The sequence below is a fragment of the Nyctereutes procyonoides genome, unplaced genomic scaffold, assembly GCF_905146905.1.
Source record: "Nyctereutes procyonoides isolate TBG_1078 unplaced genomic scaffold, NYPRO_anot_genome, whole genome shotgun sequence".
In the NCBI taxonomy this organism is placed as follows: domain Eukaryota; kingdom Metazoa; phylum Chordata; class Mammalia; order Carnivora; family Canidae; genus Nyctereutes; species Nyctereutes procyonoides.
Genome location: NW_026575146.1, coordinates 38,469,034 through 38,495,462, shown reverse-complemented (window position 1 = coordinate 38,495,462; position 26,429 = coordinate 38,469,034). Strand labels below are relative to the sequence as shown.

The window sequence follows — 26,429 nt, the reverse complement described above, 5'->3', positions numbered from 1 at the left end:
ACCGGGGATCGAGTCCCATGTCGGGCTCCTTGCATGGAGCCTGCTTCTCCTTCTGTCTGTGTCTCTGCCTCTCTCTCTCTCTTTCTCTGTCTGTGTGTTTCTCATAAATAAATTTTTAAAAATCTTTAAAAAAAAATAATAAACCTTGATGGTGTGACCCTAGAAAAGCCTCTCCAAAGTGAAGGGCTGACCTAGCTCCAAAGTGAAGGGCTGACCTAGCGGCTACGTGCCTGTCAGGAGGTAAGGTTGAGAGGTGACCACCTCTGAGCTTACAGTGAACATCTGTAGTGAAGGGTTAAATATCTCCAGTTTTGTAGATGAAGACGTTCTGTAGCCGCATGGTGGTGGCAGTGCACAGCCTTGTGGGCGAGCTCGCTGCCCCATCTGCCCCTGCACTGTAAAGGTAAATATGGCTAAAATGAACAATTTTTTTATATAAAAACAATTAGTTAACATATAGTGTATTATTCGTTTCAGAGGTAGAGTCTGTGATGCATCAGATGCATAGAACACCCAGTGTTCATCCAGGTGTCCTTTTTTTTTTTAAGATTTTATTTATTTATTTATTCATGGCAGAGAGACAGAGGGAGAAGGAAGCTCCCCGCAGGGAGCCCAATGCGGAATCTGAGACCAGGATCACCCCCTGAACCAAAGGCAGATGCTCAACTGCTGAGCCACCAGGCATCCCCCAGGTGCCCTCCTTAATGTTTGTCACCTAGGTACCCCATCCCCCACTCCTCCCCTCCAGCCACACTCAGTTTGTTTCACACTCAGTTTGTTTCAGAGAATTGTATGGTTTGTCTCCCTCTCTGCTTATGTCTTATTTTAATTTTCCCTCTCTTCCTCTAGGCTCCTGTTTTGTTCCTTAAATTCCACATATGAGTGAAACCCTATGATAACTGTCTTATTCTGATTTACTTATTTGGCTTAGCATAATACCCTCTAGTTCCATCCACATCATTGCAAATGGCAAAATTTCAATTTTTTGATGGCTGAGTAGGATCCATTGTGTATTTATACCATATCTTTTTTATCCATCCATCAATGCACATCTGTGCTCTTTCCATAGTTTAGCTACTATGGACATTGCAGCTATAAATATTGGGGTACAGGTGCTACTTTGGATCAATGCATTTGTATCTGGGATATATAGTTAGTAGTGCAACTGCTGAGGAACCTCCACACTGTTTCCCAGAGAGGCTGCACCAGCTTGCATTCCCACCAACAGTGTGAGAGGGTTCCCCTTTTTCTAAATTCTTGCCAACATTTGTTGTTTCTTATCTTGTCAATTTTAGCAATTTTGACCAGTGTGAGGTGGTATCTCGTTGTGGTTTTGATCTGTATTTCCCCGATGGCAAGTGATATTGAGCTTTTTTTCACGTGTCTGTTCGCCATCTAGATGTCTTCTTTGGAGAAATATCTGTTCATGTCTTCTGGCCATTTCTTGATTGGCTTATTTTTTTCTTTATGTATCAAGTTCCATAAGTTCTTTATAGATTTTAGATACTAGCCCCTTATCTGATATGTCATTCGCAAATATCTTCTCCCACTCTGCAGGTTGCTTTTTGTTTTTGTCAAATGTTTCCTTTGCTGTGAAATAGCTTTTTATATTGATGAAGTCCTAATTACTTCATTTTTGCCTTTGTTTCCCTTGCCTTTGGAGATGTGTCTAGCAAGAAGTTGCTGTGGCTGAGGTTGAAAAGGCTGCTGCCTGTGTTTTCCTCTAGGATTTTGATGGATCCCTGTCTCACATTTACATCTTTCACCCACTTTGAGTTTATGTTTGTGTATGATGTAAAAAAGTGGTCCAGTTTCATTCTTCTGCACGTGGCTGTCCAATTTTCCCAACACCATTTGTTGAAGAGACTGTCCTTTCTCCAGTGGATATTCTTTCCTCCTTTGTCTGAGATGAGTTGACCATAGAGTTGAGGGTCCATTTCTGGGTTCCACTGACCTATGTGTCTGTTTTTGTGCCAGTACCACACTGTCTGATGAATACAGCTTTGTAATATAGCTTGAAATCCGGATTGTGATGCCACCTGCCTTGGTTTTCTTTTTCAACAGTTCTTTGGCTATTCAGGGTGTTTTCTGCTTCCATATAAATTTTAGGATTATTTGTTCCAGCTCTGTGAAAAAAAGTTGATGGTATTTTGACAGGAATTGCATTGAATGTATAGATTGCCCTGGGTAGCATAGACATTTTAACAATATTTGTTTTTCCAATTCATGAGCATAGAAAGTTTTTCCATTTATTCATATCTTCCTCAATTTCCTTTGTAAGTGCTCTATTATTTTCAGAATACAAATCCTTTACCTCTTTGGTTAGTTTTATTCCTAGGTAACGTATGGTTTTTGGTGCAGTAATAATGGGATGGATTCCTTAATTTCTTTTTCTCCAATCTCATCATTAGTGTATAGAAATGCAACTGATTTCTGTACATTGATTTTATATCCTGCCACTTTGCTGAATTCCTGTATGAGATCTAGGAATTTTTGGATGGAGTCTTTTGGGTTTTCCACATAAAGTATGTCATCTGCAAAAAGCAGGAGTTTGACTTCTTTGCCAATTCAGATGCCTTTTATTTCTTTTTCCTGTCTGATTGCTGAGGCTAGGACTTCTAGTACTATGTTGAATAGCAGTGGTGAGAGTGGGCATCCCTGTCGTGTTCCTGACCTTAGGGGAAAAACTCTCAGTTCTTCCCCATTGAGAATGATAATTGCTGTGGGCTTTTCATAGATGACTTTTAAGATACTGAGATATGTTCCCTCTACCCCTACACTGTGGAGAGTTTTAATCAAGAAAGGATGCTGTATTTTGTCAAATGCTTTTTTTCTGTATCAGTTGAGAGGATCATTTGGTTCTTGTCCTTTCTTTTATTAATGTGGCATATCACACTGAGTGATTTGCAGATGTTGAACCACCCTTGCAGCCCAGGAATAAATCCCACTTGATCATGGTGAATAATCCTCTTAATATACTGTTGGATCCTATTCACTAGTATCTTGGTGAGAATTTTGGCATCCATGTTCATCAGGGATATTGGTCTGTAATTCTTTTTGGTGGGGTCTTTATCTTGTTTGGGGATCAAGATAATGCTGACCTCACAGAGCTTGGAAGTTTTCCTTCCATTTCTATTTTTTGAAACAGCTTCAGAAGAATAGGTATTAATTCTTTTTTAGATGTTTGGTGAATTCCTCTAGGAAGCCATCAGAACCTGGAATCTTGATTTTTGGGAGATTTTTTTGTTATTGCTTCAATTTCCTTGCTAGTTGTGGGTCTAGTCAGGTTTTCTATTTCTTCCAATTTCAGGTTTGGTAGTTTATATGTTTCTAGGAATGCATCCATTTCTTCCAGATTGCCTAATTTGGTGGCATATGGTCACTCATACTATGTTCTTAAAATTATTTGTATTTCTTTGGTGCTGATTGTGATCTCTCTTCTTTCATTCATGATTTTATTTATTTAGGTCTTTTCTCTGTTGTTTCTTAGAAGTCTGACTAGGGGTTTATTCATCTTATTAATTCTTTCAATGCACCAACTCCTAGTTTCATTGATCTGTTCTACTCTTCTTTTTGTTTCTATTTCACTGATTTCTGCTCTAATCTTTATTATTTCTCTTCCTGCTGGGTTTAAGTTTTATTGGCTGTTCTTTTTCCAGCTCCTTTAGGTGTAAGGTTAGTCTGTGTAGTTGAGACTTCTCTTGTTTCTTGAGAAAGAACTATATTACTATATACTTCCCTCTTAGGACCACTTTTGCTGCATCTCAAAGGTTCTTAACTATTGTGTTTTCATTTCATTTGCTTCCATGATTTTTTTAAGTTCTTTAATTTCCTAGTTGACCCATTCATTTTTTAGTAGGTTGCTCTTTAACCTCCAAGTATTTGAGTTCCTTTCAAATTTCATCCTGTGACTGAGTTCCAGTATCAAAGCATCAGAAATGAAAAAAGCAAAGCATTCCCTGAAAATATTCAGGGAATAATCCTAGTCTTTTGGTACTGGTTGAGATCTGATTTGTGACCAACCCAGTATGTGATCTATTCTAGAGAATATTATATATCTTCTATACCAAGAAGAATGGGTATTCTGTTGCTTTAGGATGGAATGCTCTGAATATATCTGTGAAGTCCATCTGGTCCAATGTGTCATTCAAAGTTTTTGTTTCCTTCTTGATTTTCAGCTTAGGTGATCTGCCCATTGCTGTGAGGGGGGTGTTAAAGTCCCCTAGTATAATTGTAGCATTATCAATGTGTTTCTTTAATTTTGTTATTCATTGGTTTATATAATTGGCTGCTCCCAAGTTAGGGGCATAAATATTTACAATTCTTAGATCTTCTTGTTGGATAGAACCCTTTAAGTGTGACATAGTGTCCTTCCTCATCTCTTATACAGTTTTTGGTTTAAAATCTGATTTGTCTGCTCTAAGGACTGCTACCCCAGTTTTCTTCTGATGACCATTAGCATGATAAATGGTTCTCCATCCCCTCTTTGGGAGAATCTTTGGGTCTAAAATGAATCTCTTGTAAAAAGCATATAGGTAGGTCTTGCTTTTTTTATCCAATCTGGTCTTGCTTTTTTTATCCAATCTGATACTCTGTATCTTTTGATTGGAGCATTTAACACATTTATATTTAGAGTAACTATTGAAAGACATGAATTATGTGCCATTGTATTACCTGTAAAGTCCTTGTTTCTGTATATCGTCTCTGTTCCCTTCTGGTCTATGCTGCTTTTGGGCTCTCTCTTCACTCACAGGATCCCCTTTAATATTTCTTGCAGGGCTGGTTTAATGATTACAAATTATTTTAGTTTCTGTTTGTCTTGGGAGCTTTTCTATCTCTCCTTCTATTTTGAATGACAACCTTACTGGTTTAAGTATTCTTGGCTGCATCATATATCTCACTTAGCACCGTGAATATATCATGCCAGTCCTCTCTGGCCTGCCAGGTCTCTGTGGAGAGGTCTTCTGCCAGTCTAATGTTTCCACCCTTGTGGGTTAAAGAGCTCTTGTCTGAAACTGCTTGCAAGATTTTCTCTTTATCTCTGAAATTTGCAAGCTTCATTATTATAGTCTGGCTGTTGATCTATTTTTATTGATTTTAGGGGAGGGTGGGGTGGCTCTCTGTGCCTCCTGAACTTGGGTGTTTATTTCCTTTCCCAGATTAGGGAAGTTCTCAGCTATAATTTGTTCTAATAGGCCTTCTGCTTGTCTTTTTTGATCTTCCAGGATATTCAAATATTATTGCACTTTATGCTATCACTCATCTTTCAAAGTCCCCCCTCAGCATCCAGTAGTTGTTTTTCTCTTTTTCTCAGCTTCCTTACTTTCCATCATTTTATCTTCTGTATCACTGACTCTCTCTTCTGCCTCGCTTACCCTAGCAGTTAGAGCCTCCATTTTTTTTTACTGCATCTCAGTAATGACATTTTTAACTTCAGCCTGTTTAGGTTTTAGTTCTTTTATTTCTAAGATTCTCTAGTGTCTTTTATGCTTTTCTCAACCGGGGTGATTATCTTTGTAATCGTTATTTTAAATTCTAGCTCTGGCATCTTACTTATATCTATATAAATTAAATCTATGGCAGAGAGTATTACCTCTGGTTCTTTCTTTGGTTGTGAATTTCTCCTTCTCGTCATTTTGTCCAAAAAGGAAAGAAAGAGAAAGAGGGGCGCATGGGTGGCTCAGTGGTTGAGTGTCTGCCTTTGGCTCACGTCCGTGATCCCTAGGTCTGAGGATGGAGTCCTGCATCAGGCTCCCCACAGGGGGCCTGTTTCTCCCTCTGCCTGTGTCTCTCCCTCTCTGTGTGTGTCTCTCATGAGTAAGTAAATAAAATCTTTAAAAAAAAAAAAAAAGGAAAGAAAGAGAAAGAAAAAACAGCAAAAACAGCAATAATAAAATCAACAACAACAATAACCTTAGGAAGTGACTCTGGTGCATGCTTTATATACTCTGTGGTTGTGTTTTGGCTGCTCTTTCGGGCTGGTCCTTCCTCCTTGTTTGTAGTGGGAAGTGTTTGGTCCTTTAAGTAGATATGCTTTTAGTAGCTTGTGAAGTTAAGCCGGAAGCTCATGTTCTGGAGCTTTCTTTAATCAGCAGACTTGGTATATGTTGGGGTTGTTTGTCTTCTGAGGGGGTTCACAAGCTGACTTGCCCTCGGAAGGACACACCTGCAGGTCAGGGGGCGGGACCGCGGGCAGAGGATTCCAGCCTCCGCTGGAGGCACCGTGTGACTGTGCTGGTGGCCGGTGGTGCTGGAGGAGATGGAATTGGGCGTCACCTTGTCCCTTCGTCCCCGGGGGAGGCAGAAGTCCCGGCAGCTGCTGCCCTGCGCTCCTCCCAGAAAAGTGCGCAACCTCCTGCGGCCCAGGACCTCGTCACTTCCCTGCCCCAGCCTGTCTGTGTCGGGGTCATCCCATCCCCAGAGCCACCGGCCTCCTGAATTCCAATTCCGGCCGGGAGGGAGCTGGGATTCAGAGCTCCGAGCCGAGGCCCGCCCGGGAAGGCGCGTGCGCCCACCGCGGCCCTGGCGGGAAGGCTCGGGCCGCCCGCAGCCGCCGCACCTGAGAAGCCTTCACAGGCACCTGCGCCGAGGCTGACAGTGACGCTCGCGAAGAGCTGGAGCCCGCGGCCACCGTGTGCATTGGACTCGGTCCCCTAGCGCCTCTGTGTTGGAAGCAGGCTGGCCGCTCGTGGCGGCCGACAAGCCGCCCTGGCCGCCGCGCAGCACAGCCCCGGCCCGCGCCCCGCCAGGCCCAGCCAGGCCCAGCCAGGCCCAGCCAGGCCCAGCCCAGTGCCCGCGGCGCCCGCGCACAGCTGCACGCCCGCCGAGGCCTGGCGCCCCCCTCCGACCCGGCCGCGCGCCTCGCCTCCGCGGCTCCCCGGCGGGCCCTCCGTCTGCAGAGGACAAGCGCGCTGCTCAAGGCCCTCCAGAAAAGGGAGCGGTCTTTCCCTGAGCAAAACCCAGGGATCCGCTCGCCACCGATGCCGACTTTCTCCCTCTTCCTGACTTGGCTCCGAGAACCAGACCTCCTCCCTTTCGGGCCTCGCGGCTTCCCAACCCCCCAGTTCAGGGCTCCGAACTTTGCTTCTGCCAGAATCACTTGCTCCAAACATGCAGAATGTTTCTGCACTCTTCCCATCTTGTTCCTAATTTTTCAAAGCAGGTGAAGGTTGGTCCGGTTGTACTGGAAGAACAAAGCAAGTTCAAGGTGCCCCCTGCTTGCTACTCCACTGTCTTGGAACCACTAGGTTCAAATTTTAAAAGAACCAAAACAAATTCTTAAGTGATCTCTAAACTTTCGCCCACATGTCTGTGGTGGCCGATTCCCTGGCCGACACACTTGGTACTGTAACCCTATTAGCTGCTGTTCACGAGAGAAGACAGATCAAAGTTGTTCTTTCCACATGTGGGTTTTTATTTTGAGCCCTTCATACCCAGTACAGAATTGCCTCTGGCTTCAAGAGCTGTGAGGAGCACTTTGCTGTGATCTTCTCGGTGTGATTTAAGAGCTTTGCCTTTTGTTACCCATCACCACTGTTTATAACTATTGTTCACTCAGGGCCCTTAATAAAAAGGACAAGACAAAGACAAGGCAGTTTTCAGGGTCAAACCCACTACCTGCCTGCCTGGCTTTTCTGTACACAGGTGAGGTATTCCTGCACATCATCCGGGGACCCCAGAATGAGGGGGACTCGTTGGTGAATGGTCTCTGGCTTCACATCCAGCACGGGCTGAGTGCCTGTGGTCGCCAGGCCTCCAGCCTGCTCTATGATATAGGCCACAGGATTGCACTCATACAGGAGCCGGAGCTGTGGGAGAAACAGAGTCAGGTGGACAAGCTCTGCAAGTTGCCAGATATCCCAAGCCATGCCCCTTTTAAAGCTCAACAGGGAATTGCAGCTGCTGAACTTCTGGTTTGTTAGCCCAAATGCAACGGACACCCCAGCAGATTGAGTTTCCAGAGGTCAGGACCCCCCAGAAGCCCAGGTGCATCAGATGATGTTCATCGCCATGTCTTTGGGGCACCAATGGTTAGTATCTACTGTCTTGTGACCTCTGTGTTTACAAGAGACCTGCCTCCTCCCCCTGAGAGTATGGTATCCAGATACTTGTTTGCTGTTGGCTCAGCAGTGAGGCAAACTGACTCTGAGGCCTGGTCAGGAGCCTCTGTATGTGAGGCCTTAGGGCTAGGAGGAAGTCCAGCTTGGATGGGATGGAAGGTCACCTGGAGAGTACGGGGTAGCCTCTTAGGATAACTTCCCATCCAGGATCATGTGGAGGAATCCCACACCTCAAGTGTCAACGTGACTAGGTAGTTTGTTGGGGTTGAAATGGCCTTTTCTCGTGGCCACTGAGACTGAGTTAACGTCTACTTCTTGCACTCCCACGGCATCCTGCACGTCCTTCTGCATGCATTTGTCACACTGAGGTCGGTTTCATATCTGCCTTCCTCCTTACATGCTCACCCTTGAGGGCAGGGACAGAGTCTGTCTTGGCAGATCACTATGGCACCTCCCTTCTCAGTACTGTCTGATGCAGGAGACAAGGCTCCTGTGTCCCTCGCCCATGGCCTCCCAGTGGAAGGCAGAAATGGGCAGGGTGTGGAGGGTCACGTTAGCCTGTGCCCTGCTTGCTACATTGGGCCCGTGGACACAGGGCCGAGCCTATCCTGAGGAAAGACTGCCTTTTCTAAGAGGTACCATAGGAACTAGCAGGTGCCTGCCCTGTACCCAGTAAGTCCTTGGGGAATTGAATTGAAATGGGCTAGACCCAAAGGCTTTTTTAGGTCTCTTTCTCTGTGTTGTCATTCCCTCCTCACCACCCCCACCCCACCACCAGACACCCACATATATCACATCAGATTCAGAGTGACAGTCTAGCTGCACGTTCTAACTCAATATCATACTATCTTCTCCTTCCTGCCCCAAAAGCTGCAAAAGCTGTGCAAAACCTGTATTGAAAAGAAAACAAGCTCCTTTCTGTAATCGGCTTACAAAATGGTGAAGCCAGCTCTCTGCGGCCTTTTTTTCTTTGCTTCAAATCCATTCTGAAGATCATTGGAAACTACTTTGAGAAGCAGTCAAATCTTGCTGATTTTTGAATTATTGTTATTTCATGGTGGGAAGCAGAATGTCTCTGGTCTAGGTTGGAGAGCCAGGTATTCAGGAGAAAGTAAGTCAAGACTCCAGGGGGCCATTTACTGCCATTTTGGTAAAACAGCATACACTACCCTTACTCTAGACCTCCAGCTCTTGGAGTAATGGGTATCCTGGCGAGTGCAAAGAAGCCCCACTGGGTGTGGACACAATTGGATCTGCGAGTTTTGTCCCTGATCATCCACAGGAGGGACACTGGAGGCCAATTGGTCCTGCACAGCTACCTAACAGCTTGTAGCACTCCACTCTTTCCTCTCCTTTTCCTTGCTCTGGGCACTTGAGGATAGGGGATTTGGGATGTTTGACAATAAAGCCTCCGATTGTCACCAAGTAGCCTTTGTTTGTACCATTTTGATTCAGATACTTAAGAAAAAAAGTACAGCATCCTCACATAAAATTTGTCTTTGAGCCAAGGTTGCCCTTCACCTAAAGTTGTTCTTGTAGTAAATTCATCTTAAAACACAAAATGCAGGTCTTCATGTCATGTTACTTTGGCCTGCAGCCCACGTGATCTACTTTTTTCTGCAACTAAATCTAAACAGATAAACAGAGACAAGCACACACAGGAGAAAAGGCATACACAATCACCCCACCCCAAAAACACACAGCAAGGATGCCTGGGTGGCTCAGCGGTTGAGCATCTGCCTTTGGCTCAGGGTGTGATCCTGGAGTCCCAGGACTGAGTCCCACATCGAGCTCCTGCAGGGAGCCTCCTTCTCCCTTTGCCTGTGTTTCTGCCTCTCTCTCTCTCTCTCTGTGTGTGTGTCTCTCATGAATAAATAAATAAAATATTAAAACAAAAAACACAGCAATGCCCACACAGATACCAGGAAAGCTAAAACACAGAGTTCAGGAACCAATGGTACTTTCAACAGGGATGGTGGGGATGGTAGCTATGAATATAGATCTACATGGAATTATATGTGCTTATGGAAATGTCCATGTAACTATATGTGCATATTTTCTGACTCATTTTAAATCATTTTAACAATTAGTAACAAATAGCCTAACCTTTTCTATGTTGGAACTTAGTAGACAGCACTCCCTCATTTTCTAAATCTTATTTAATACCCTGTGCCAGTATCTTTTATGCAGAATTGTCTGTAACTCTTACTTCTAAAGGTTATGATAGGGAACCCTGGGTGGCGCAGTGGTTTAGCGCCTGCCTTTGGCCCAGGGCGCGATCCTGGAGACCCGGGATTGAATCCCACATCGGGCTCCCGGTACATGGAGCCTGCTTCTCCCTCTGCCTGTGTCTCTGCCTCTCTCTCTCTCTGTGACTATCATAAATAAATAAAAATTTTAAAAAATTAAAAAAAAATAAAGGTTATGATATACCTGAGCTAAACATTCACATGAAGAGAAACTCCTAATACACCAATCTGCATATTAAAAATATTCCCTCTGGTCTCATGTGCTCTTAGATTTCTTATCATGGCTTTGAAACTGTCATTCCAGTAATTCAAATTGCACATCCTGGAAGACAAATATACATGTGGCCAGTTGTTGGTATATGTGAGAGTGTATTAGATCTTTGTTTTGATTTTTTTACTTAATGATCTCTGTGATTGGTGAAAAAATCAGACATGTTTCCATGGGAGGGTCTATTCAAGATAAATGCATTTGGGTCATAAGATTCCCATCTGATAATATAAGTATTTTGGGGTTTGGGTCATAAAGTTGCAATAAGACCTTCCAGGAACTACCTTCCCAGAAGTATTGAATAAGTTCTGACCAAAAGTTCTTATTCTGGAGTTTGGGAACTCTCCAGAGGATTCATGGGTAGACTTCAAGTCATCTGTGAACCCCCTAAAAACATATGTAATATATCTGTTTATGTGCATTTCTTTCCCCTGGGAAGTGGATCCATACCTTATGTTAGATTCTCAAATGGTCTATAATCCAGAATCAGGTGGTGCTGAAGCTACAAGCACAGCATGTAGAAGGTGGTAGATGACCACAGGTGACACATGGTGAATGATGGGCATGAGGCCAAGGAAAGTGAAGGGTAGTGAAAATTGCCAATAACAACTTCAGCCTCTACTACAGCCTCAAAATTTATTAATGAGAAATATAGCTCATTTTTCTTCCACCTACCCACTCACAAACTGCTGTGAAGAGGTCAGAGCAGTAGCCAAAAAGCAGGCATGAAGAGAAAGGGTACTCCAGCTGGCTTACTGACGGATACAGCCTGTGGACGAAAAAGAATTACCTTGCCCTTCGGACTTTTCTGGTTCGCTGGGTACAGGAAGACTCCTCCATAGACCAGGGTACGGTGTACATCAGCCACCATAGAGCCCACATACCGGGCCCCATAGGGAGCACTGCCATCCTAGAAGGCAGAAAGAGAAGAGGCAAGATGCTCACCTGGATTAGATACTTGTTAACCACGTATCTTAAGAGATTGGCAAAGCAAAAGAAATTAATTATTAGTCTTCTAAGGAAAGGAAACATTGGCAGCATTTAGGATGGGATTAGACAAGCAAGAGATAGTCACCCAACAAAAAAGAATTGAATTGCAATAAAAGCAGGCACTATAGGTGATTCCGAACCCTGAATATTAGATGGAATACAAAACCTGCCAATTACTTTCCTAGGTAATGATATGAGTAGCACTGAACAGAAATCTTGTATAAACTCATCTCAATAAATAATTTTTCAGTATCTTATTTCTGCCTGGCATCAGGCCAGGCCCTGAGGATGCCAAAATCAGAAAGACAGTCTCTGCCCCAAGGAACTCACCAACTGAAGGGGAAGACTAGCATATATAAATGAGTAAGATTTCAAAACACAGAGTTCAGGGTTCAGGAACCAATGGTACTTTCAACAGGGACGGTGGGGATGGTAGCTATGAATATAGATCTACATGGAATTATATGTGCTTATGGAAATGTCTATGAAACTAACTATATGTGAATATTTTCTGACTCATTTTAAATCATTTTAACAATTAGTAACAAATAGCCTAACCTTTTCTGTGGTGGAACTTAGTAGACAGCACTTCCTCATTTTCTAGATCTTATTTAATACCCTGTGCCAGTATCTCTTATGCAGAATTGTCTGTGACTCTTACAATTAAAAAATAAATGAATTTAAAATTTTATGATAAAAAGATGAATAACCCAATTTTTAAAATAGACCAAAAACTTACCTTATACCACATGACAAATACACTCAAAGTGGAACCTACACATAAGAGCTAAGACTATAAAATTCTAAGAAAATATCAACAGACTTTTGGGAGAAGAAACTTGTGAGAAATGGTATTAAAATTATCTGGCAAAGAAAACCAGAACATTTGGGAAAATGAAGAACAAGGAAAGAGTATCTCTACCAAATCTAAGAGCACACAGTGAATTAACAATATTTACATATGCAAAGAAGAAATGCAAACACCCACCAGTAGATCAGAATAGAGTCTAGTCTTGGGCATTAAGAAAGATGAGAATTTCATTTATGCTGAACAGGACCTTTCAATCAGCATGAGACAGGATTATTAGCCAAAGAACGGCACTGTGCAAGCTGCTTAGAGAAGAGGGGGGAAGGATCCCTACCTCATTCTTTACACCCAGATTATTTCAACATGGAGAGAGACGTGAAAGGAGAAAATCACAAATAATTTAGAATAAGGCTGTCCAATGAAGTTCTCTGTAGTGATGAAAACACTTTTTATAACCACTGGCCCAAAGTAACCATGTGTGAGGTCTGGTAACGAGACGAAGTGTAGATGAAAACAGAATTTTACATGTTATTTACTGGTAATTACATGTGGCTAGTAGCTACTCTACTGGGCAGTACAGTACAGGAAACATGAGTACATTAATTCATAATCTAGAACAACCGTTAGTTACAAAGAAAAATAAATATAAAATTACAAATACCTCTGTAGGATCAAAAGCTGAAAGTCTACCCATATTTCTAACATGAATAACAGACAAAAGATAAGTTTCCTTCATTTACTAAGTGCTTATAAAGCAACAAGAAATAGATAATACTAATTAAATATTTGCTAAGGACAGAAATAGGCAATTTACTAAGACAAAAGTTGATGCTCGGTATGTACAAGGAAAGTTGTAAGACATAAGCCATCACTAAATATGTGCAAATCAAGCCACAAGGTTCACCTTTTTACCATCAGATGAACACAAATTTTAAAAGATTCACCATATCTCGCACGGGCAGGGACACAGGGAAATGGGCACTCTTACATATGATGCCGTAACATATAAACTGATGCAACTTTTCTGAAGAATACTTGGTGACATCAGCATGTGAGATGCACATACGCTTTGACCCAGCAACTTCAGCAAGACATGTGTCCTACAGATATACCTGCAAAGGTCACGAGCACACACATTTGGAATCTCCACTGCAGCTTTGTGTCAATCTCCAAATCATGACAAAGAAAATCAGTGAAACTAACATGCTCTGCCTGATGTTCTAAAATGGGCAGGTATGGAGGTGGGTGAGCGTAATCCTTCCTGCCACCCCAGCTCAAAGAATAAAAGCAACACTTGGCAGTGGTCATCCCTGGAAAGAGCAACTTGGCTGGGGTTAGGGAACGGGGGAGGCTTTCATTTTTAATTTTGCATAATTCTGTATGCTTCATATGCCCTAATCTTAGATTACATTTTAAAATTGAAGTAGAATTGAAAAATAAATAAATAAAATAAAATAAAATTGAAGGCAAATTCACATCAGCCCCTGGCAACCACTAATCTGCCTTATGTCTCTACACACTGACCTTATCCTTGCAACTGGCTCTTTCCACTTAACATAAATGTTTTTGAAATTATCCATGCAGTGGTATAGATCAGTTCTTCATTCCTTCTTATGGGTGAATAATACTCCCTTTTCTGAATGTACCACCTTTTATCCATCCACTCATCACTTGATGGACATTTGAGTTTTTCCACTTTGGGCTATTGTAAATAATGCTGCTATGAACATGTGTGTGCAATTTTTTTATGAATATCTGTTTTCAGTTATTTGAAGTATATACATAGGACCAGAATTGCTGGGTCATATGGTCATTCTATGTTTAACTTTTGAGATACATTACTCTTTAAATTTTGTTAACAAGAATAGAAACCAGTTTCAATCAAGTGGAAACATTACAAACTATTTATTGTCTTCTTCTTTGAGCCTTTCTTTCTTTAGAAGGAGTTAAAAGTACTTAATTAAAGAAATAAAGAAAGCGACAGCTTCATGCCAACACCCACAGGCCAGCCTCTCCTGCCTTCACCTCTGCCCCTCTCTCTTCACAGAGAATTGCTGAGGGAAGGGGGCACAGATTACTTTCCCAAATTTCCCTTTAATCTTTCTAAGGAAGGGATCACTGCAAACCTCCACCACAGCCAGGAGGACGCCCACCGGGTATCCCCATTTGACCAAAGTCAAAATTCCTTTTTGTATTTATAGGCGGATATTCTAGAATCCAACTTGGGTTTCATTGTATTTCTGTTTGTCTTATTAGTCAGAACTGGACACTCCCAAGAATATCCAGCACTTCAGTCAAAATGATTATTGTTTCTACATCAAGAAGAAAGTCCTTCCCTGGACTCTCAAGTGTTGCCTGAGGAAACTACCTGGCATTCACACTGCTTTCCTGCTGTTACATGTAGACTAAACTTCCTGGGGCCAGAATCAATAATCTCTATTCTTCAATGTATGGAACTTGTAAGGGATTTTATGTGAAAAGCAAGCAAGAAAAGCCAAAACCTCCTAGAGTCAAAACAACTCCTTTTATGCTAGGGGCAGATGCATATTAAGTCTAGAATTTCACATTAATAAACAACTGGAGGATTCTGGAGACTTGCTTTATGTTGGGGAATATGTCCCTTCCTTTGCTGTTGAGAAGGGTCTCATCTTTGAATCAGTATTGAAATATTGATTAATACATTGGGCTCAATAGTCTACCATTTCCATGAAAAGTGAACACTGACTTTTTATTTTCTACGGGGACTGCTCCACTGAACAACTATTGCAGAATGAGGAGGAGATGAGAATAATTTGCTGTTTAGATCCTACTGCATGAGTCCCACCTGTTTGTCAGCAAACAGGGTGCAGTAATGGGTGGCCATCCACAGGCTATTCTAGCAATGTTAACCTGTCCTGTATGTAATGCATACATTCCCCTTTACATTATTTTTGTCCCATTATCTCCATTCTGTATCTGTAGATTAATTTCCTGATATAAAGAAATGTCTAAGAAACTGCCCAGCACAGTACTTTTTCAAGTGTGCATGGAAATCCATTAAAGGGTGATAAACCCATTTAATGAGAGATTACTAACATGCTTTTTTTTTTCAAACGAGATGCAATTTAAACAAATGGAATGGAACACAACAGAATGGAACAGATCAGGTCAGAACAGATCAGAATAGGGGAGCCTGGATGGCCCAATCAGTTAAGCGTCTGCCTTCAGTTCAGATCATGATCCCAGGGCCCTGGGATGCAGCCCCCCATCAGGCTTTCTGCTCAAGGGGAAGCCCGCTTGTCCCTCTCCGTCTACCACTCCCTCTGCTTGTGCTCTCTCCTCTCTCTATTTCTCTATTTTTCTCTCCTCTGCTCTCTCCTCTCTATTTTTTTAATTTCAAAATCGATTTTATTGCAGCCAAAACAGTGGAATTAACTGTACATAATAAACTATTATATATATATACATATTTTAAGTTATAGGGAATAAAGTTTATTTTGGCAGATAGTGTTAAACAAAATTAAAGTTGCATACATTAGTAACATAACTCAACATCCTTAATTTGGTATAAGTGTGACATTTTCCTGTTTTCCTGTGTTCTGCTAAATCACCATAACCTAAACTGCTTTATAAAACTGATATGTTGAAATTTAGCTTTACTGTCTCTCTCTCAAATAAATCAATATAATCTTTTTTTAAAAAAAAAATGAACAGAACAGAATTGAATTGAATAGAAAAGCGAAAAGGTAAAAGTATGTTAAAACACATCGAGATTAAGGCAATTTATTTCAGTGGGGCCTGTGTGAGTGTGTACATGCACACTGGCACACATGTGCTCTGAATTAGATGTAAAATGCATTTGTTATTAATGTTCACAGTCAAAAATTCTTCAGAGCCACTGGTCTAATTGACCTTTCTTACTCCTGAGCTGTCTCTGGGGAAACTGTATAGATCTTCTTAAGGCATTTATTCCATTCTGTAAAATTACAAGGTGTAGTTTACCTTAGAACCTGAGTATCTTTCTTCTAGCAATAGTAACACTATCTAAGCTGGACTGTGAGAAAGGATACAAGAGAAACATTTTTTTTTTAAGAGCACAGAGTATTATTTGAGAGGAGAAAAAGTTAAAATGGAATTGGGAAAGATCTTAATATCTTCTAAGAGTTTCAGTTTTACTGAGAGGTCAAAGGATTCCTATTTTTTCCCTGACTTTATAATTACCCTTTTATGTGGTTTTCCATTTGGGAGCTCATCCTGTGGCAAGATTTAAAGGCAGACCAACCTGCTGTTGGTCATTCATGAGCTGATTGATGCCTTATTTCCCATTTGAAACCTCTCCTTCAAAGACATTTATGGTATTCTTTGTATAGAACTGTTATTTTTTTAGTGGTAACATAAATATCTTTTTTATGGGCTCTAGAGGAGGCACTTTAGCTTAGAATGGGAACCACTATAAAACATCTCCAAGACCAGGAACCTGTAAACAATTTTGACTTCATCATTCACATCCTGTTACTTTGCCCTCAAGACATTGGATGGGTTTGTGCATGATGGCAAAGTATGACCCTATAAAAGAGAGGTACAGGAAACTGACTTTTGAGAACTTCAATTTAAAAATAAATGAAAAGGGCAGTCCAGGTGGCTCAGTGGTTGAGTGCCGCCTTCAGTCCAGGGTGTGATCCTGGAGACCCAGGATCAAGTCCCATGTCAGGCTCCCTGCATGGAGCCTGCTTCTTCCTCGCCTGTGTCTCTGCCTCTCTCTCTCTCTCTCTCTCTCTCTCTCTCTGTGTGTGTGTGTGTGTGTCTCATGAATAAATAAAAATCTTTAAAAAAAAATAAAATAAAAATAAATTAAAGAAAGTAGAAAACTCTCTATAGCTTCAGTGTGAGGTAAAAAAAGGCAGGTCTCAGCATCCTGTTAACTGACTGCCACCTGGGACCATGGAATCACCAACTCTTTTCCCTTGGAGTTCATGAGGACTTCCAGGGACAGCCAAGCTGGCAACCATACCACTGCCTTTCCATCACAGGATAAAGGGCCCCTCTTTTGACATTCCCCAGAATTTAGTGAGAGAAGGTCCCACTTATAAACAAGCTTGCATTCATCTTCTAATTTAGATTAGACTTGACACACTTGATCTGGAAATTCTTTGACTCTGCTCCCATATCTGTCTTAAAATCTCTCTTAGTATGGTGAACATACTGAATGGATTGTTTGGGCTGCATTAGTAGCCACATGCAGTCCAGGACTTGGTAATCCTGTTGAGAGACAAAGAATACCCTAAAGCTTGGGGTAAACACAAGGCCCTGATATTAGGGTATATGAATGGGATTTTCAAATATAAGTACTTCACCTAAAAGCAAATATAAGTGAGGGATCAGAATCTAATAGGTGGTAGTTCAGCAAGCAAATGACCCTAGAGGTTCTGGCCTAAATAAACCCTGAAATTTGGAAATTTGTTTTCTTTATAAATAACATCTGGAAAAACTCAACTAGGGAGTATTATCTTGAGTAGGTCTTTAGCTGTGAAAAATGTGGCTGATTTATGAAGAAAGGTAGATTCCACCATTCTCATACTTACCAGAGCCATAAACAGCAGCATCCACCTCTTTCAGCCAGGCCCCCAAAGCTGCCACCCCAACAGAGACCCACTGAGGCAGCATTCTCCCGGCTACTGCCTTAGGCTTCCTTCACTCACCTCAGGAAATTTCTTTTTCTGCACGTATTCTGAGGTGGCAGCATCAAAATACTTGGCATAACCCTCATTGAGACTGTATATCTTTCCTTTCTGTTTTATCTTGACATCTTTTTCCACTAGGACAAATTCACCAAGTGCCTAGAAAGATGAAAAGAAACACCTGGAAGGAGAGAGATACCAGGAAACGAAAGCTAACAGCACACTCCCCAATAATCAGAGAGCATCAGAAGAAGTGGGCCTGCTTGAGGAGCCCAGCTGTGCCACATCCTTCTGCAGTGCCAGTAGTACTCTAGCAAGAGATGAAATAATTCAAAGGAAAGAGGGAAAGCTCCCTTGGTAAATTTTACTGCCTGCCAGGTTACTTATTTATGGGGAAACTTGAAGTCTTAATGCCTCAAGTTCTCATCCCTAGTTAATTCCTAATTTTGGCCAGAAGATTTATGCCATCAACAATAAGAAGAAGAAGTTTCATGACTGGGATGTGTCATAAAGGTGGGGGATGCAGTTCCCCTACTAATGTGTGGTCCATTTATTGTAATGACTCGGTCTTAGGAGCCAGGAAATGTTCCCCGTGATTCTTATACAGGGTAATGAGGAAATCCCTTCAATCAGAAACTGTATTCACTTGGCATAAGGAATAAAAAGGATAGACATGAAAGAAATCTACAGAATTACTAATAAAATGGTGCCCAGTGTGCCAGCTATGGTAACTCTGCAGGACATCCCTCAGGTACCTATTTATCTGAGAGCTTATGGATGTGATTAGCTGACTGCAGGTAACACCTTGAAAGGCTGGATGTCTCTCTAAGTCACTAGGAGGAAATCTAGGCTTGGAAATATAATAAGTTTTAATGAACTTCGAAGACTAAGAAAGTGAAATCCCCAGGGTGACAGCTCACAGCTGTCAGCTAGACTGGAAGGTTTCTAATAAGCATAGGAATTTACATTCCCAAAGTATAAAGAGGCAGGACCATGCTGACCATGTCTGAATCAAGACAGTGATGAGAACACTCAGCAACCACTAAAGTAACTAAACATCTCTCTTCTGCTGTACGTGAGTGGTGACTTCTTCTTTACCAATGAATCGCTACCTTCACTTTAATCTTCCCACCTCCTAGATAAAAATTACTGATACACAATCATTAATTGTACCTCCTCCCAAGCCAGAACTGACCCTCTCTTTCTTAAATCCTCTTGAGACCATCAAGCAAAAGCCGACTTGCTATAAAGTCCATCCCAACTCCCTCCTAGCATGACAGTCTACCATTCTTCTAGAGAACAGCACATCCATCCTTATTCAGTAAACCCAACTTCTTTCTATTATAGACAAGTTCCTGACAGTCTCTGGCTCATGAGCTTTAATAACTTGCTGTGGACATTTGATGCTTTGGAGCAGCCCAGTGTGGAGTAACCCTTCCTAAAAGCAGCCTAACTCCCTTTGAAGAGTTAACTCCTCTCATTGGATGCCAGTCCAGGAAGACTAAGCTGATCCTCCTCTGGTCCAAAATCAGGCATTTGACTTAGCTTGGCAAATTAGATACTCTTCCCTGGCAACTAAAACCTGAGTAAGAAACACAAAATCAGGGATAGTGTCCAGACCAGACTGGCCATGCTGCAAGCCCATCCATTCCTGGAACTCCTGTATCCTGGTCCCCAAGACCTGCCCATTCCCAGCCTATGTTCTGAGCTTTACCATTAATATGATAATATCTCTTACTTAATTGGGAAGAACACGTACATGATCAGGAATCCCACAAACCTGTGCTGTCCAATAGAGTAGCTACTAGCCACGTGTGGCAATTTAAATTAATCTGAGTTTCTTAGTCACTCTAACCACATTGCAAATGTTCAATAGCCACAGGAGGCTAGTGGCTACCATATTGGACAGCCCAGATTTAGAACACATCCATGGTCACAGAAAGTTTTATTGGATGGTGCTACTCTAAAAAATCCATGTTTCTGTCTACACATTGGCAACATTAGGATTTTTTAAATTATTGTATTCCCATAAGTCAAAAAGGTGGAATGCATTTTTGGATTAGAAACTCCTTAAGGACAGAGCCTGGGTTGCTATGACAAACCTATAGAACACTTCAAATGCCCTCCACTGGACAGGGATCATTAATGATTTCTAATGTTGGTGTTGATTCCCTAACTAGACACTCTTGTCCCTAAAGCAAGTATTAAGAATGACAAAAAATTACCCCAGTGGATTGGAATTAAAGCACAGAGGCAGATGGAGTCCTAAGTACTGATACTGCCATATTGGGTACTTACTGGGTCAAGCATGAAGAGGTCCACTCCTTGCCCAGTGGAAAGAGCCACCAGGGTTGCACTACCATAGAGGGCATAGCCTGCAGCCACAATATTTCGGCCTGGCTGCAAAGCATCCTTTTCAGAAGGTTCGTCCTCTGAGGTCTGTAGAGAAAAAAGAGACACATAGGGTGTTACTGTCTCTGGAAAGAACCATTTGCCAGAGGCCTGGGCTTCAGATCTCCACTGAAGGAAGTGCAGTTCTCAGAATTTTAAGCTGAGGCAAATGCATCTGGAGGAGATGCATTACCATGGTAACAAATGGTTCCTGCTGAGCCATTAACAAAGGCCATTCTAGCACTTCTCCCTATTTTCTGAACATATTCATCTGCATCCTGCACAAAGCACCCCAAGATGCTAAACCACAGCCCCCCTTAATAATTATAAGCCATGCTCCTTGACTGTTACAACAACCAAGGCCATGAAACTCTGATCGTGTGCCCTATCTCATTATACATATTCAACAACATTCTGAAGGAAATACCTTTATCATCTCCGTTGTGTAGATGCAACTCTCAGAGCCTGAATGTTTGGATAACTCACCTGATACCAGAAAGCCTCAGAGCTGGAGTCAAGCCCAGGCAGCCTGGCTCAGGGCTCTTCCCTGTTCCATATGCTGCACCTGGAAGGTCTTGTCCTTGCCTGCCCCCCTACCTCCACCCTAACATCACTGTGGATGGCAGATGTGAAAGGAGTTTTGAAGGAGAGGCAAATGGGCAGTCTTCACTCAACTCTTCAAATCAGAAGACCTAGATGGATTCAGTTCCACAGACCATGGTGAATAGCTATGACAAATGTGACAAGGTGAGGCTCCAAACTCACTTTCCCATAGTCTGTTATACCCAAGGAATGTGGTGCTTGGTCCTCAAGGGTTAAATACAAACTGTTGGCCTCACTGCTTCTGAGCTATTCGATTCCCCACTCTCTGTTTTCTAGTACAGCTACCTCAGCTGTTTAATTAGATGCCCTGTTCTCTCTAGATACCAGTGGATTTTGTCTAAAAGGCCAGTCCAGAAATACTACATAGTGATTTCCTGTTGAGCAGAAAATTCCAGAGAATTGCAAAGTGGTGGAGGTGAACAAAATACCTTTAAAATTATGAAGACAGGGGGATCCCTGGGTGGCTCAGCAGTTTAGTGCCTGCCTTTGGCCCAGGGTGTGATCCTGGAGTCCCAGGATCAAGTCCCACATCAGGCTCCCTGCATGGAGCCTGCTTCTCCCTCTGCCTGTGTCTCTGCCTCTCTCTCTCTCTCTGTCTCTCTCTCATGAATAAATAAATAAAATCTTTTTAAAAAATTATGAAGACATACTGGTGCTTATGTAAATAGGAATCAGAACAACAATATTGAGCTGTATATCAGACACACATTAAAAATGTCAATTATGCTAATTAACTCCCCTGAAGAATAACTTTTTCAGGGTAAAATAGTAATTTTTATTTATATGGGGCTTTATATGTTTCAAAGTACTTTCACATCATCATGCTTTTTGTAAAACAATGGAGAGTCTCCCTAACCCTCATTAAAAGTGAAGGGATGGAGGTCAGGAGAGGTACTCACACATTTTGAAACCAGTGAGTGATAAAGCTAGGATGGACCCACATCTCCCAATGCTAAGCCAGCATCCTTCTCAATGCTGTCACAGAATATGGGGCCAAGTGGCCCTTTGCTAGTAATATCCTAACAATTTCACTGTAAATCAAATTTTACTGTTCTTTAAAGATGGTAAATTCCTGGAGCACCTGGGTGGCTCAGTCAATTAAGCATCCAATTCTTGATTTCTGCTCAGGTCATGATCTCAGGGTTGTAAGATCAAGCCCCAGGTCAGGCTCTGCACTGAGCACAGAGTCTGCTTAAGATTCTCCCCCTCTCTCTCCCTCTGCCTCTCCCCTGCTCACATGCAGTGTCTCTCTCTCAAAAAAAAATGGTAAATTTATTTTAATGATTTTTCCTTATCTTCTCACCTTACAGTCTTTCAAATAACTTTTTTTCTTGCATCTAATTACATTTCCATCTGACTTGCTCATATGTTCAATAAATTGGCCTTATTTTCAGATTTCCAGACCACATACAGATTCTGGGAACCAGGCCCCAGAACAGATTCTCAAAGTGGACCAGCATCATAAGCATCCCCTGGGATCTTGTTAGGAGTACAAACACTTGCCTTCCACCCCAATCTGGCCAGACCTACAAAATCAGAAACTCTGGGCCTCAGAATCAGGCCTCTAGGTGATTCTGAGGCATGCTGGTTTGGGAACCATTGCTCTAAAGTATGTGTTCTTAAGAATCTTCAGAAAAAGTCTCTTTATTAAAATCTTTAGTCTTCACCATTGAAGCTTTGGAAACACCTTCGTTTGGCCCCAGAAGGACCACATTTTCTATGTATAAAACCAGAGCTCTGTCCTGCTAATTTCTCCCTGACCAGAGGCTATCTTTCCTGTGAGCTGTGATCCTCCAGCCCCCATGCAGCCTAGCACCCTCTTCATGGCCCTTTGGGCTCTGTGCTGTGGCTTGAAAAGAACAACTCCTTCCCCACTGGCTTCACTAGCTATTAATAACAGGTTGAACTCTCGCTTAAAGAAATAAGAAAAAATACTTTCTGGATCACAAGACCTCCCTCTAGCCATTGCCAATTCTCATCTTCATATATCCTGGAGTCTAGAATACGTATTTACACTAGCTATCTTTCTTCTCCTGTCCCCACTGCAGGCTGCTAAATATGATCCCATCTACTATCTCAGGAGCACATTGTCCAGTCCTCCTTACCCTACCTCTGGGCAATGCTGGGTCCCTTGGCTACTGTCTCATCTTGATATGGATCTCTCCTGAGCATCTGTCTACCTCCTTCTTTTCTAGCCTGCAATATTATGATTTATTAGAAATATTGATTTGTGCATTCAGATGACCAAAATGCATTTCTCATATATATTTACTTTTCACCCACAGTTCCTGGCTCATGCTTCCAAAAACCCTCAGACTTCCTTTAGTGTTGAGAGTGATAAAGTGTCTTTGTCATGCTGAAGAATGACTTTTGGACACATCTAAGGAGGGTGCCTTGTTGTCTGGAGAACAAACCTCTGTGATTAGAAGATTGAAACTTTCAGCCCCGCCCCCTGACCTCCTGGAGCGATGGAAGGGATGGAGATTGAATCTACTGCCAATGGCCAATGATTTAATCAATCAAGCCTATGTAATGAAGCCTCCATAAAACCTTTAGAGTCTGAGGAGCTTCTGGATTGGTAAACACCCAGAGATTCAGGGAAAATGGTTGCTATCTCCAGGTAGATAGTGTTAGAAATAACTTGAATTCTTGGACACCTGCCAGTATCTAAGAATTGCTGGTGCTGTGTGGAGACCCCGCCCCCACATTGGAATTGGGTCCAGGAACCTTTCATAGCCTTCTTTCTAACTCTCTAGCTATTCTTTCTTACTTGTTTTTGCCACCTCCTATTCTTGTGACCCCTTAAATGTAGGTGCCCCTCCTGGGTCCTCTCCACCCTTGGAATATCTAACCAGTACAAAATGGACTCTCTTAACTGCCACCTATCCAAAGTGTATACTTCAGTTGCTGTGAGACAAATAAATTTAATGAGGGCTTGGATAGATGCCTGACCCAAACTGGTACAATCAGAGTCTACTCCAGAAATCCAGATTTGGGGCTAGAACACTCTGGTCTATGTCAACTTGGGAGCTGTGGGATGGCACCTTTCTTCTGCCATAGGCCAGAGAGCCAGAGAAAACTTGGTCCACAGAGAGAGGAAGTGTCCACGTGGCAGGAAGGCAAGAGAAGAGACTCTTTTCTGGTCCCAGCCTTCCCTGAGGCTGGTCATATTCCTGCCTTAGTTTCCTATTCCATCCTTGGGATTTATACTAGAGCCCTAATAAAGCTCTCTTTGTAGTCTATACACTTCTCAACAACCTCACCCACAACCAGAGTTCAAAGCCCTAAGACCTGCCAATGACTCCCAGAACTCCATGTTCATCTCCCCGGGGAGCCCAGCCTCAAAGTCACCTGCCCACCAGACATCCCTAGTCAGGTATCCCACAGATACACCAAACTCAAGACAGAATTTGTCTGCCCCATCTCACTCCCCCAAATCCCTGCTCTGCTCCCATTGCTTCCTGTTTCAGCAAATGGCACTGTCACTTGCCAGTAGAAACCTGAGGGTCACCTACCCCTCCCTTTCCCTGACCACCCTCCTTGCCCTCACCCATGCCCTCCTCCACTCAGTCACTAAGCCCAGTCACTCCTGGCATCCACTCTTCACCGCTCTGTGGCCCCCTCTCCATCCTCACCACCACAACCACTTGGCCTCAGGTGACCTTCACTTCTTGCCTGGTCCCTCAACTCCACCCTTACCCCATTCAGATTCATGTCACTTCTCTGTTTAAAACACTTTATTGACTTCCCACTGCCTCAACATCTGATATTCTTAATTCATTGTACAGGCCTTCCATGATCTGTCCTCTTCTGGCTGACCAGCCTCATCTAACACCATCCTCTACCCGCAACCCAGCAATAGTGAGCTTCTTTTCTCTTCTTGAGCATTCCTCCCTACATCTGAGCTCCAAGACTCTATCTATGACCTTCTTTCTAGCCAGAATGGCCAGCTCCTTTCTCCTCACACCCTCTGCCTAAGGAACTCATAGTTAACCTTCAAGTCCCAGGTGAAACATCAGCTTCCCCATGGAGGCCTTCCCTAACCTCACAGTTGGTCTTCCAGGTACTCAGTACTTCTCCTCGGAAGCTCCCAACACACCGTCATCATTGTGTTTAACATCTGCCTTCCTAAATACATTGTAAGCTGCATGGTGGCAGGTGCCAACTGTCTTGTTCATGCCTATTTTCCTACCATTGAGTGCAATCTGGCCCATGTTTATTTCATTCAATTGATAGACATGTGCAAATACACATGCAAATTTATACACATGCATATATGTACATGCACACATACTTTTTCAGGAGCAGCCTGGGCAGGTTATTGCATAGGCATTCCCAAATTTAATCAACCTCTTGTTTAAAATTTAGATTTGGGACACCTGGGTGGCTCAGCAGTTAAGCATCTGCCTTCCAGCTCAGGGCATGATCCTGGAGTCCCGGGGTAGAGTCCTACATCGGGCTCCCTGCATGGAGCCTGCCTCTCCCTCTGCCTGTGTCTCTGCCTCTGTGTATGTGTGTGTCTCTCTCATGAATAAATAAATAAAATCTTTAAAAAATAAATAAATAAAATTTACATTTTTCCTGAAATTTTTTAACTTTTTGTTTTAAAATGATGGATTCACAGGAAGTTGCATAAATAGTAGAGATCCCATGTATCTTTCACCCAATTTCCCTCAAAGTTACATTGCATATATTTTACTGTAGTACAATATCAAAACCAGGAAACTGACATTGGTATTAAGTCTATGTGTCATTCTGTGTAATTTTATCACATATGTAGACACCACATAAAGATACCTAACTACCCCATCAAGCAGAGAAATCTCTCTCATGCTACTTCTTTATGTCATACCCATCTTCCTTCCCACTCCACCATCCCCAACCTCTGGTAACTACTGATCTTTCTCCAGCTGTACAAGTATGTCCTTTTTTTTTTTTTTTGAGGTTTGCTTATTTATTTGAGAGAAAGAGTATGCATGGATGCAGGGGTTGGGATAGGAGCAGAGGGAGAGAACCTTTTAAGCAGACTTCCCACTGAGCACAAAGCCAGATATGGGGCTCAATCCCACAACCCATGAAATCACTTGCTAGCTGAGCCCAAACCAAGAGCTAGATGCTCAACCAACTGAGCTACCCAGTCACCCCTGTATACGTATGTTTTTAGAGACTGTTGCATAAATGGGATCATACAGTTTGTGAACATTTGAAATTGTCTTTTTTCACTCAGCCTGACACCATTGAGATCTATTGACATTGTTATTGTATCGATAGTTTATTACATTTTATTGCTGAGTGATTCTCCATGGTATGCATATATCACTGTTCAACCATTCACCTGTTGTAGGACATTTGGGTTATTTCCAGTTGTGGGTTATTACAAATAAAGCTGTCACAAAAAATCAT

General features: G+C 42.3%; 1 protein-coding gene across 1 annotated transcript in view; it reads right to left on the bottom strand.

Annotated features, from left to right (window-relative positions):
• Window positions 1–7,390: 7,390 nt before the first annotated feature.
• FBP2 (fructose-bisphosphatase 2) overlaps window positions 7,391–26,429 on the bottom strand; it is a 31,455-nt gene continuing 12,416 nt past the window's right edge. The window contains exons 4-7 of the mRNA XM_055309444.1: window positions 20,331–20,471; window positions 18,054–18,191; window positions 11,368–11,487; window positions 7,391–7,808 (exon numbers count right to left, since the gene is read on the bottom strand). Of these exons, the coding sequence (XP_055165419.1) occupies window positions 7,614–7,808; window positions 11,368–11,487; window positions 18,054–18,191; window positions 20,331–20,471 (594 nt within the window). The 3' untranslated portion in view covers window positions 7,391–7,613. The remainder of the gene's footprint in view (window positions 7,809–11,367; window positions 11,488–18,053; window positions 18,192–20,330; window positions 20,472–26,429) is intronic.